Below are 13,850 nucleotides of genomic sequence, written 5' to 3'. Positions count from 1 at the left end.
TGTGCTGTTTCTGTCCCTCATCTGTGTGCAGATTTCTTTCCTCTTCCAAATTCAAGATAGCAAGAATGCATTTTTACCTCAGCTAACGAGAGAAATTGAGGTGCAATTTTTCAGTCTCTCATTGTGAGATGTCTTTGCAAAATAAATCACAGTGGTTCAAAATGCTAATATTGCTCTCACATTAGATCTCTTGTAGCAATAATAATTTGTTCACTTGTAAGTAACGACACAAAAGCAACATGATGACTTGGATTTATGATCTGGGATTTCCATCATAGAGACATCAAGATAAATGGAAGATAATCTATTCAGATAATTTCATTAATGGCAAACTCTAATCCTCTTTTCCTTAAAAGCACTCATTTCATAGAGTCTATTGTTAGGGAAAAGTCATAAGTGCTTAAATAATAAATGCAGTAACTCTCGTTCATGGAGAAAAAAGCTCGTGCAGTATCAGCTGGTGGTGAGACAGCTTTTTAATTTACAGTATTTTATTTTGGCTTACCTAAGCATTGAAATATGGATTTTTATCTGCCTATCCAAACATTCTTTGGTGTAGAAACCAGACAATCAGGTGAACTGTGCTTTGCCCCAATCTATAAGCAAAGCTATCTATAAGGAAAGAATTCCCGCATGAAAAAGAACCAAGAATATTATTGATTTCTCTACTTAATGGGTTTTAGTGATGAAAAAATCATGTCGCCTCACAAATCAGCATGAATTGTATAAAAAAATAAATCACAGGCTGCCCTTTAGTTGCAAATAATTTTCATTAAATGTGCAGGAATACTTAAGCACAGAAAATATACATTTTAAAGATGCATTTCAAAATGCATTACAGAAGAAAAACCTAAATTGTATCTCATAAACTGTTTCCAGTTTACACAAAGGTATTTTAAATACCTTAGAAGTCTTTGCACAGTGAGATGTTATGAGGATTAACCTGGTGACAGCAATACAGCAATTTGGAAGCTAAGTGTAAAACACTGCTGGTGAGATTCCTGCAATCTCAGTCCTGTTGAGCACTCTCTTTCCTGGGTGTAACTGCATTAATTTCAATAAAACTACTTGCACAGCATGTCACTTCTCAGCATAAAGAATTTAGTCATGGCACAGTCTAATCTCTGTGATTTTTCTTCAACTGCTTTACCTTTCCCAAAGAAGTGCAATGATTTAATTGTGTCTACCAATGCACTTAAACTCAGAGTAGAGTGTAATAGTGTGAAGATAAATATTAGTGTGTGTTTACTGTGTCCACGGTGCTAATTGTTATGGTACCTTAAAAATGTTTGGGAACCTTCAGTAATAACATGGCTGCACATAATTAATATTAAAATAGTATGTGATGATAGACAACTTCTTGTTCTGTCTAAAAGAGTTCTGTAAGATACACCAAATTTGGACAAATTTTCTGTTAAAAAATGTCAATAAAGCCATGGTCAGCCAGTGTATAGAGAAGCACTGTGCAGACTTTCATGCACTCCTGCCCATATATATCTGACCTTTAAATATTCCCATGATGTTGGTCTGGTACTCCAACTAGCTTAAAAGGAGTGCAAAGCAGACTAAGCAGGCTAGGATAATAGGCAGATTCTGTCCTGGGAATCACAGCAATAATACAGTATTCTATAAATGATAAAGAAATATAATGATTAATAGCAGAGCAATAATAAGGTATTCTACAGAAGACAGAGAGATATCATGATTAATAACATGAATATGGATAAAGATCTTTCAGCTTCTGGAGGAGGAACATATAGCACAGGAAAAACCAGCCTGTTCTTCCCAGCTGCTGGTGAAAAAAATTAACAATTTTCATGGCCACTCACCATGTCACTGTTGCCAGGCACACCTGGATTGTGAACTCGTGGTGGGATCCATTGCTCATAGTTTATCACCTAGACAGTAAGAAAAGTAATATAAAACAAATTTACGACTTACATAAGATGAATAAGCATAATTAGCATCGTGTAATTAAATATAGACAAGAACTCAGCATTTTTTCAGGCTGGTACTGTGTGGATATGAAATTAAAAGACTGACTTACACCAGCTGCCACCCATTGAAATTGTTTTGGTATTGAGCTGTCTTGATTTCCTCAGTTATCTGGGACTCAGTAATGTCTTGGAGACATCACAATGAAAGCAGTACCATGGCAGAGGCATGCATTATATTGTGGGATGCTTGGATCTCATCCTAGATCTTGGCTTTCCTTGCTCAATGAACAGGAAAGCCAGAGAAGACTGCCCTCAGCAGCACCCTCCCCAGCTCAGTAGCATCACTGATGCAGTTCTAAAATGCATCTTGCTTAGTTCACCTCACTTTTCCTGGGATGTTGAGCACCAAGGGTGTGAGTTTGAACTGGATTAGCAATGTGGAGAAAATGGGATGATCCTCAGAAGTAAGACAAGACTATTTACACTTTGATCATCTGCCCATAAGGCATTTGTTGGTCACAGTGTCCTCAGGAGAGGAGCACCAGGGGAATACACCTTCCTTGGGGCACTGCTGCAGTCCCCAGGGGGCAAGCCTGGAAGTGCCTACAGCTCAGCAGGAAAGTGATGAACACTGGCCTTTTTCCTTCATGAATATGAATGACACGTTGAAGGCTGAACGCAACCTATGAATTTACGTGAGAAATGAGGCATGAAACATTTTTGAAAATGTATTAGCCCAAAGACTGCGTTACTTGGTATTTTATGTCCTTCCCAATATGCTACAAAGGCTTCGAGCCATCAAGGGAGCCCTGCTAGACACGAGTAAATAAGAACAAAGGTACAAAAAATATATGCAGAAAGTAAAGGCATTTTTTATGGTAAGGTACAATTATTGCAGCAGTGCTCATGCTATATCCCTGAACCGTACTTCTGTTTTAAGCCCCATTTTCCAGCACTTACAGAATGAATGGAATGAATGAATGTCAATTTAGGAAATGGAGAAGGATTAAAGCTTTTTGTGAAGCACTCCGGGAAACTTATTTGCTTTCTCTTTTTTTATTTTTTCCTTCAACAAGAGGAAAAAAATAATTTGAGGTGTTCATCTGTGCTATTTACTCCTGCTTGTAAATTTGCCTCTTCCATGGCCCACAGAATCACAAACACCCTTACACCAGCAGAGGTAGAAATGCACTTTTGGGGATTGCCTAGTTTAGCTCCCTGCTCACGACTGGTCACCAGAGCAAGTTGCATAGGTCCATCTCCCGACAGGAATGTCTCCAAAGATGAACTTCTCATATCTTCTCTAGGAAGCTTCATCAGTGTCTGACCACCTCTTATACTAGAAGAGTGCTTTCTTTATGTTCAGTGAAATCCTGTATCTCAGTTGTGCCCATTGCTCCATCACATTCCTGGGAGTAGCAGCCTGTAATTCCCTGGACCTTCTGGGAGAGCTGAGTTGTGTGAACTATCCCACCCAGTTTTGTGATCCTGAGGCTGCAGTTGTGCAATTGCATGCAGACTTCTAATTCCTCCTGTCTGTTCCCCATGCTGCGTGCATCAGCAGACCGGCACTTCATAAGGACTCATTTGTGCTGATTTTGCAGAAAAAGAGCTTCCCCCATAATGCTGTTCTCTCAGCATTTCCTTGTTTGTGTGCATAATGTAGTGCAGCAAATGAAAACAGATATAATCAGACTATTTTGAAAGCTTAAAAGAGAATCATATCATTATATATGATGGTATATGATAATGAAGACATGAGGTAAATCATGTCAGTCACTAAAATTCAAAATAATTCCATTAAACTTGAATTTTTTATAAAGCAGAGTTCTTAAACTGATAACAAAGTTTGGAGGGACCAAAGTCCAAGTCATCACTTGTACACCTGAAAAAAAAAATCTTCTAATGCTTTGAGAAGTCAAAAAAAGGACTTTGCTTCTAAAATGAGGCAAATAGTTCATGGGGGAAAGTTTTAAGGGATTTTATAGGAACTTATACTTAGAGCAAACATAGGCCTTATTTGCTTTTCCCCTCCATAATCTGTCATATCTGAGGAATGACCTCTGGGATCTTTACCAGGAGCCAGTCCAAAAGCTGTCATGGCAGGATAGGGGCAGAGCCAGAAATCCCTCACACTAAGGGAAGAACCATTGTAGGAAATGAAAGAATAATCTTTCTCCACAATACTTAGAGAATGAGAGAAAGAAATCAGAGAAAGACAATGAGAGATGCAAAAGAAAAATAGTTTCTTTCTCCTTTCCTTCCTCCTCAGATACTCTTTTGTCAGCTGGGAGAGGAGATAATCATGAGAACAAACTACCAGTGCAGAGACAAATAAAACCCTGAGGGAAAGCAGGAGGAACCTGGGACACAGTGACTTTCCAGGCACTGGTTTCCAATATGGAAATTTTCTATCCGCCAATATGCAGAACATTTGACTTTTTTTGACCCACATCTCGACTTTGACCTACACTGGAGCTGAGCACTGCCTAAACATTGGGTCTTCACAGTTCTCTGTCTTATGTCAGATGTCTTGATGGTGATGAATGTACATTTTTTTCTTGGTTTTAACCTAAACATCTAAAAGGATGCCTGACATTGTATAGAAACAACAGAGAAAGCTCAGCTTGGAGCTTTTTCTAAAGTTTATTGCTCACTTTGAATTTAAAACTTTTCTGCAAAGGAGAATTTAATAGATTTTGAGCTTCTAAATAATTTTATTGTATTCATTCCTCATTTAAAACACACACACATATATACAGGTGTGTTACACATCCCAAACTGGGTAAACTTTTATGTCCTGTGAAATCAGCAGAGCTAAGCTAGTTTGCCAGAGATAGGAACTGAAGTAAAACATTATGAGAGCAAACATTGGACTGGAAGTGAAACAAAACTCAAACACCAGTTACCCCAATTCCAGAGGTACAAGTCTTTCTCCTCACCTCTGCTGTTCACCAGCTGATGGGTTATTACCTACTTTTATGTTGTTGCTAGATTATGCAAACCCAGAGGTAGAATTCATTAATTCCTCATGGCAGTGGGATGACTAGTACAGATGTAGGAAGAAGAGATAGTATATATGTTATAGAAATTCAGAAAGCATTAGGATACATATACCAATATGGATCATGCAAACTGATCTGAACACTCAGTACAGATCTCGCCAGACACAGTTCTAGCACATCAATTTAGCAGAAATGTATTCACTTGGGAAGGAAGAGGTTTTCTAGGCAATGAAATCCATATGGCCTGCATGAGAAAAATCCTGAACAACTTTGGAAGTCACCAGAGTCTTCTTTTAAAATCAGCTTCTAAAATACAGAGGCATACTGAGTATGAAGTTTAGGCTAGGCAAATGCTGAATGGAAACAAGAAATGAAATCTTATTTGCATGAAAATTTAGATTCTGAAAAAAAAGTAGTTGTTTCACCTGACATGTTGTTTCTTCTATCTTCTTTCCTTGGAGCAAATGTATTCCATCAGCAATAATATTATCTTCTGTGAATTATGACCAAAAAAGAGAAAACATGCTTTAAAATGTCCTGCTTTATGTTTTAATGAGGAATATCATTTAAATTGCACTTGATGCTTTGAGCTGACATTTTGACTCTCTGAAGTTAATCTTATATCATTTAAGCATACATTTTATCTTAAACTGCTTTGAAGTGAGACTGCAGAACAAATTGGCAAACTGACTGACAGAAAGAAAACTCATTCATGCTTATTTCTTCTTCTGTACTCAGCCCTCAGTTTACTAACCCAGAACCCCACTGTGACTTTCCTCTTGCCCTGCTAATTTACAGCAGCAAAGTCTAGAATATTCATACAAAAAATGAAGGGCAAAAATGATATTTTCAACTGAGATCTGTTTAACTTAGATTAGATTAGAAATTGCTTTCAAAGGATGAACATCCATCTCTTGTAGTAAATGAATGTTTGGATGGGAAGAGTATTAACCTTCACTACAACAGTGAGCAATAATAGGTCAAACAAGTCTGAAAAAATTATTTTAAGCAAGCTTACTTTGAAAGATCTACTTTTACTCCCAGTCTTAAGGCAAAGCACCCACCACTGTGCAACTGTAGGACAGCCCTAGTGATTAGATTCTATCAGAACAGATGTCAGGATCACTCAGACATTGCAGGGAGGAAAAAAAAAAACATGAAGAAAAATATCTGCTAATCACACCACATTTTCCGAAGTCACTAGAAAACAGCAGGAAAGTTTGGGGGTTTTTTTCCTCATTAATCCTAATTTGGCTTTGTTATTGCTTCTGTGGAATACCTTACAGCATCAGTAGTTCTCCTGATTGCAAAAGGACAGCTTACTTAATACATAGATCCACAAAAACTAGCTGTACACAGGCAAGACTGATTGCATTCCCTACTATTAACAAGAAAAGAAAGAGTAATTCAGGGAAGAATTCTGAGTGACTTAGATTCTTTAACTATCACATGGAAAAAGTGTCTGAATGTGATCATTAAAATTTATATTCAAAGAGGCACATAAGATCCTGATCCAGATTTTGTCTTAAGCACCTACAAATCTCCCTGAAGTCACTGAGGACCTGGCATCTGACAATCTGGTTGTTTATTTCATTATACAGCTAGCTGGACTTCCAGGAGCACCATAACTCATGTTAAGCAGTGCTCATGCAACCCCAGATTGATGTAACTGGGTCCTTTCAGGTCCTCAGGACAACTTGTTTCCATCTCCTGCAGGCATCTCTGTACACCACATCCCTATGCTCCATGAGCTTACTCTGGAAATTCAATCCTGCAGTGTTCAGCTCTTTGCCCCAAAGTCCTCCTACAGTCTAATCAAAAATACTATTACTGAGTAGCTGTTTGCAGCTGAAGCACAAATAATTATGGGCCAACACAGAATGCCTTTAACCTGACAGACTACACACAGTGACACTGCTTTTGACGTAGGATTTCAAACCCAAATTAAAACAGCAAGTTATTAAAGCAAACCTCAGTGGTCCCACCAAACCACAATGTCTTTTGTTAGCCATAATATCCTGCACCCACAGTGCTCTTACATCTTGCTTAGATCAGCTCTCCAGCCCACTGAATAACGGAATAAAGTATTTGTGTAAAAAACCAACCAAACTGCAACAACAACAACAAAACAAAACAAAAACAAAACAAAACAAAAACAAAACAAAACAACAAAAAAACCTGCCAACAAACACACAAAAAACCCATGCTAAATATATAAATGAACTTCAAACAGAGCTGCAGTGCTGTTGTCTTCCTAGTCTGCCAACAGATACCAGTCATCCTCCTGTGGAACAAATTAAGAGCAGTGGAGAATAACATCCACTGGCTCTGAGAGGTGTTGGCTCTTCCCTGTTTGTCTCCATAATCTTTCATGGAAGCCCAGTGACTGTGACTTCCATAGTCAACTTTTCAACAATGATGCTTTCAGGCTGGCAGATCTCGTTCTGATGATTTTGGTTTGGCCTTGTGAGCAAAGGAAGATGTTTCCACTATTGTGTCTGTGGGATATGTATGTGTTCACTGCATTTTCATCATGGAAAACTTGATGCAACTTGTAGATGTAATAACACACATGTTGTCATCAAGGGCTTCATCCAAAGGCTACCAGGATCTGTGGATGTCTCTACAATTATTTCAGTGAGATTTGAGACAGGTTTGTGGATACAGCTCAGAACTAAGCAGAGAAGCCTGTGGTGACCACCATACACGGCTTTTAAAATGTAACAGAAATTAATTTTATGCAGTAGACTTGCAGACCTTGAAGGATTATCTCTGCTAAGAGAAAAGTTTGATCAATAGTGATGAATTATCTTGATCGATAGTGATACACTGTAAATCTCCTTGCAAAGGTTTTCACCACTGTGTGAAGGGGACTTCCCTTGAAATAATTTTACTGCAGTAGGGGAAAGGGAGATTTTTATTTATCTGCCAGCTTTGCTTCCTGTTCCCTCTGGGCCCCTGCCCTTCAATTATAACACTTGTCAGCTTTTAAAATGTGCACTGCTTCTTTTGCATGCTTGGATATTTAAAAGGGTAAAAAATGCCTGGAGTAGAAAAGACTTTGAAGGAAGGTCAAAAAGTTCTGCTTTCTCATTCAGCCAATGAGAACCCACTTCCAATCCAGTAACCTCTGGAGTATCATTGGAAGAATCATTCCGAAATGGTTTTGGTTAAAAGTAAGACTTGTCAGGAGGGAAATGCCTAATGTTTCTTTCACCTATCATTAGAACCTGTTCCTTGCAAGCCACTGACATTTATTGAGGGTCCCTTTTCCCCTCACTAGTTCAGTACAAAAATTCCTCTAAATCTTTCTGACATCTTATTTCTGGTTCTGTTTTAAGAAACCAAATTTGCCCACAGATGGGCAAATGCAATATTCATTGCAATTTCAGATCTATTTCCAAACATTCAAGAGATTAACTACAAGTGGTGAACTGAACTAAATTCAGAAGGAAAGTTGGCCCCCTGTCCTTCGCTTTCTTTGACATATCCATGTAATAGTGGAATCTCCTATCAGTGGATGATCTCCATTTGTGCAGAAGATATTCCCACTTTTTTATTTTAAATTGAGAACAAGACATACTTTCACTTTAATCTCACATATCTTGGCTCCTGCTTCTGCTGAGTCTTGTCTGGTTTGGTCTGATTAAGCAACAGTGAGAGATCTACCTTAACTTTGAAAAGTACAAATATAAATGCCATTCCTGGAAGCAACATCAAGCAGATTATCAAAGCATGTTGATTTTTCAAGTCCAGTTTGTGTTTAAATAGGTGAGGTTATTGCTCACTTGTTAATACTCAATGTTATTTTAATGAATTTATATTGGTACATTCTTAAGCAGTGTCATTAGCAACTTCCTAACATTAGCTGTATGGTTGTTTAAATAAAGGTAGTTAGAACAGGTTTAGAAAGAGAATCAAAGTACTTTCATCTAAAATTTGACCAACTCTATTTTGCCACAAAAAGTTTCTTCTGAGAAAAGTTGCACCCTTTCCCTGTTGGATATCTGGAGCTGTGTAAAATATCCAGGAAACACGGATTACTACAGGTGGCAAGCCCTATACAACACAACTATGGCAATTTACTGCAGGGAACGTCTCTTTTGGCCCATGGACTACAGAGTGAATTTGTCATAAAGTGTGTTCTTGTCTTCCCAATTTTAAGATAAGCTTTATTCTAACAACTTCTACCCCCCTTAGGACAAAATAAATCTCTAAAAGATCTGACAAATTTTTTAGCTGAATTATTGGTGAAAAATGAAAAATTTTCCAAGGTGCCTTTTTAAATGCTTTGTTGAAAGTGCAAAATCAGCTGAAATATGTTTAGCAATTACCTTCAAGCTGGCAGTGCCTTCTGATGTACGAATCATTCTCTGGCTTCCTGGAACCCTGCCAAAGTGTGCCATTCACATTTTTCCTGTCTAAAGTAAAAGCACAGAGAGCAGTCACCTGAATTCATAGCAAACCTGTGAAATAACAGGAAATTCTATAAAAATAGCATCAGAATGCAAATCAAACAAGCTTGCAGAACACTGGAAAATCTGCTCAGACATGGAAATGAGCTGATGATTTTGTAATATAGGAATTTGGATGGATGGATAGATGGATGGATGGATAATATTTATTATGGTCAGACTTCAAGTTTTATCATCTTTTGCTATGGTCTAATACCTCATTTAATACTGTTAGCACATCATCAGAATGATTGTTATCTTAACCCTGGATCTAAGACCTAGGATCCCATGGAAAATCTGTGACTTTACTTCAAGGAATTGTATAATTATTATAGTATTATATGTTGAACATTGTACTAATTGTATAATTATTATCCTTATTTAAGTTTATCATTACCGAACTGAAATGTTTGCAAGGAATAGCATCAAAGATGCCCACAGGAATGCCCTGTGGACTCCAAGGCTTGGACTGTCTGAGCCTGGCTGGCTAAACTAGGCTGGCTTTGGGCTTTTGAGATGGTCATTCTCCTGCTCCTTCAGTGTATTCAGAGTGCTCATGCTGCACAACATGCAGACAGCTATTCTGGGTTGGTGCTTTCTGGGTTTGTTTGGTTTCGTTTTGTTGAGTTTTATTTAATACTGGGTTTCACTCAGAAAATCTCCATTGTGGAAGCTCTTGTTGATCCTGTCAGGTGCTGGGAATTCATTACAGCCTGTTTGCTGTAGACCAAATGACACTGTCCTGCATGAAAGTGTTCCTTGTGCAGGGCTGCAGAGTGAAGCCTTAACACGGGGGAGCTTTCATCTGTCTGAGACACCTTGTGGAAAAGAGCCACATCGTTACAGCCACATACAATACCCTTTATACTCAGCAAGGACTAGATACAACTGAACCAAAACTCCACAGAATAAATGAAAGCATGATAACAGGAAGATCTCACTGAAAAAAAAATATCCAGGAAATTTTACTTTTAAGAAGCTGATGATTATTTCCTATAGAGTATTTACAAGATAGAACCCATTGAAACACAAGTGTAGATAACAATACACAATGTCAGGATGGGTTTAACAAAACCCCTGAATTTCCTTCTTGATGATCTTGTTTGTGAAAATTCTCACAAAGTAGCTTAAAATGAGAAAGGGCAGGAACCTGAATTTTCTTAGATCAGAGACATTTCAGGTCTTTATTGAAATGATTAAAAGAAACACAGGAGATGCTGAGTATTTCTAAGAACCATAACAGGTTCTTCATCTCAATATGGTTTCTATATATTTAACTAGTTTGTTTTCAATATCTACCTACATATGTGTGTGTAGAAAGCAGGGAAGAAGGGAGAATATATTGATAGCTTAATTCTATTTTTTCCTTTCCTTCGCATTTTCTCCAACAGCTGTAAAACAAATCAGACCCTTAATTAAAGTTGGCTCTCTGAGATTAGCAAGTAAACAGTAGATGATTTAAGCAGCTACTAACCAAATGCTTCATTTTCAGACATGGACTTCTGGATGGATCTAAAAGAATTAAAAGAATTTACCATTAGCTGAAAGTCAGAATGAAAAAATTAAAGCGTGTTTAATCAAATATGGGTATTTTCAAACTAATTCTTCAAAGCAGGGCACAGGGATTTAGCTGTGTTATTCCCACTGGCTTTAACTGGAGTTACTTGTCTCATTCACATTCATCTACTCCCACATCCCACACAAAGCTTTGAAAGCATCTGAAGCTCCATTCTGCAAGAATATGTGACTCAAGTTTCTTTTTGAAGTGAAGAATTCATGCTGAAATCCGGGGAACCCATCAAGAAGAAGAGACACTTTCCTTTAGACATGATCAGAAGTGTCCTACAACTTTTAGAATTATTGCCTTAAGTATGGTGACACGATAAGGGATTGAACCAAAGAGCTGCATATGAACATACCATCCCCAGGACCCTGAGTGATATTTTATTGCCCCAATAAACCTTGAGCTTTTTGCACATTTACATCAAGGATCACTCCTAATTCATGCTTCCATCTGTGGTCAGTAGCTCATAGAAGACAATTTGAAAAATGGATAACAGAGGGGGAAAAAAATCTTTGAATAAAGGTTAATATGTTTCATTTTATCCATTAAAACCCCAGTGGAGAGTAGTTTATGAGCAGTGGTTATAGTAGGTGAGAGCAGGGATTGTCTAATCTGTGACAATGATCAACAGAAGGCAAAGAGCTCAAAATCTGGGACCCCATCCTCAGTCATGCAAGTGCTGAAGGGTTTCCTGAGGAAGAGGGTGCAGCTAAACAGTTGTGGGATTTTTAAGGAACTGGTCTGTACCCACTAGTTTCTTTCAAAATGTTTGGATTTTGAATCCCACAGTTTAATTCTTATTGTCTAAACAAGGAATATTTATGTTATTTCTGCTACTCCATATAGTCTGGTGCATTCTTGTTGCCCCATTGTAGGGAACAGAGAATCATTAATTCCTTCATATCTGCATGAAAGATTAATGGATAAATTTCTGCATTATCACTAAGAGTGCCATGCCAGGGTAGTGATGTCTGGACATGATGAAATAATTTTCATTATAAAATATTTTCATGTTGATTCAAACTATTTCCTTCCAGCTCACTTTTTTTTTAAATTGATCAGTCAAATTATCTCAACAATGCTTCTGAATTCTGATAATTTATTTTTTTTTTATAATAGGATTAGGTTTCAAAAAGGATAGCTTTATTAACATTGTAAAATTTGACATTTTTAGCTATAGACTGCTATTGTTTTTCCATGGGGCAGACCTAGTTCTGATCTAAGCAGGACACTTTTAGGCATCCAGGTGATTTCAGCATATTTGGTAGAGCTTGGTAAGGCCTAAACAGTAGTTTGACTTTCTTTAAAGTATAAGAGAATGATGAGAACTCCATGAGTAATAGAGTTATGTCCATATTTTAATTAATGAAATTTTGGGAGGAGTTTCCGAGAGTCCTGACTAGTGACATAGAGTTGAGATCTCACAGATGAGTGCACATGTCTCTGTGTTTGAAGCTGATAAGTTACTAGCGTTTTTATCAGATGACAAGAAATAGATTAAAACTCTTATTTAAGACAAAAGAGCTCTTAATTTTCTTGGAAATCTTTACCCATTTTGAGATTTTTCAGCAACAGACACAGATAACATTGATGTTCTGAGTCTAGTGGGGCCCCGCCTACAAATGGAGAAAAACAAAAACCAATAAACTACAGGGATTTTCATGTCTGTTACAGTAGACAGATAAGATTTGTCTGTATCATTCCATTAGGCAGGATTTCAGATTTCATTTGAAGGGGTCCACTTCAGTAATGTAATAGATTTCAACATGAAGCAAAAAAAAGAATTTTCAAAATAAATTCCTCTGCCTGCTAATAAATATTGATCATTAGCTCAAACCATAGCATTGTGTCCATGAATGGACTCAAAACATGTTGCTATCACAAAAATGATTCATAAAATTATGTCTGACCTGCTTTATCCGAATCATTTTGCAAACAAATTTTTTACTTGGATTAAAAACACAAACAAACAAAAAAAAACTCTTCAGGAGATTATCAGGTCAATGGTGCAAACATGGTATAAAATAGGTTACCACTTCAATCTCAGAAAAGCAGACATATGGTTAAACTAAGCTCAGATTAACTGCATTTGATTTTAGCTGTCCTGGTTCTGATATTTTGGAAGAAAGCTGTGTGGATATGAAAAAGTCATGGTAAAAGAGCCTTAGGAGTGCATTACAAGCTTGTTATGTGCTCTTCAACTGCAACATTAATACATGTGCTCTATGAGAATGAAAGCAACATTGGCAAACCTTAATAAAGCAACAAGGATGAAAGGTACAGACAAATAGAGTGACACTGTGTAGACCTTGAACTGGTCTGAACTTACTTTCTTTTTTTGGTCAGTGTGTTCTCAAAGTCAGGAAACTCCTTTTAAAAAGATAGAGAAAAAAGGTCTATGAAAATCAAAAATGTTTAATCCAAATCTATTATTTCTGTCACTGAAAAGACAATGAATTATATACTTTTGATGTGTGCTTTTTAATATTCACTAGCATTTCTAGTCTTTCCAACAGCTGGAGCTGTGGAGGACACAGTGCAGCAGAGAATATATATAATTATGTGTCCTGATTTCAGGAGGCTTCAGTTATCCATGGCTCCCAGGAAGCTGACAACCATAATACCCCTGAAAATCCAGAGAACCATGCTCATAGCCCAGGAATGAATATCATATTTCTTCCATAGTATGACTCTTTGGAATTTTATGAGCATTAAAATACCCACATGTTGCAATGGGATGTGGTTTCCTGATGGACACAAGACACACACTTTGTAAACCCAAACATGCAGAGGAATGTGCAAGAGGGCAGGAAACTGCAAATAAAATTGAAAGCTCTGAAGGGGACAAAATCAAAATCAAACACTGGCCTGGATGCAAGATCACACAGCC

General features: G+C 37.4%; 1 protein-coding gene across 15 annotated transcripts in view; it reads right to left on the bottom strand.

Annotated features, from left to right (window-relative positions):
- SAMSN1 (SAM domain, SH3 domain and nuclear localization signals 1) overlaps window positions 1–13,850 on the bottom strand; it is a 161,348-nt gene that overhangs the window by 53,861 nt on the left and 93,637 nt on the right. For 6 of the 15 annotated variants that reach the window (XM_064410907.1, XM_064410911.1, XM_064410908.1 and 3 more), the window contains 6 exons: window positions 13,290–13,330; window positions 12,511–12,576; window positions 10,871–10,908; window positions 9,277–9,363; window positions 5,368–5,435; window positions 1,830–1,898 (listed from right to left, as the gene is read on the bottom strand). In XM_064410907.1, the coding sequence (XP_064266977.1) occupies window positions 1,830–1,898; window positions 5,368–5,435; window positions 9,277–9,363; window positions 10,871–10,908; window positions 12,511–12,576; window positions 13,290–13,330 (369 nt within the window). Of the gene's footprint in view, window positions 1–1,829; window positions 1,899–5,367; window positions 5,436–9,276; window positions 9,364–10,699; window positions 10,788–10,870; window positions 10,909–12,510; window positions 12,577–13,289; window positions 13,331–13,850 lie in introns of those variants that run through there. The other 9 variants (XM_064410921.1, XM_064410919.1, XM_064410914.1 and 6 more) reach the window with 8 other exon arrangements.

The sequence above is a fragment of the Passer domesticus genome, chromosome 2 (assembly GCF_036417665.1).
Source record: "Passer domesticus isolate bPasDom1 chromosome 2, bPasDom1.hap1, whole genome shotgun sequence".
Taxonomy (NCBI): domain Eukaryota; kingdom Metazoa; phylum Chordata; class Aves; order Passeriformes; family Passeridae; genus Passer; species Passer domesticus.
The sequence above is the reverse complement of the archived record's forward strand: the minus strand, read 5'-3'. Positions and strand labels throughout refer to the sequence as shown.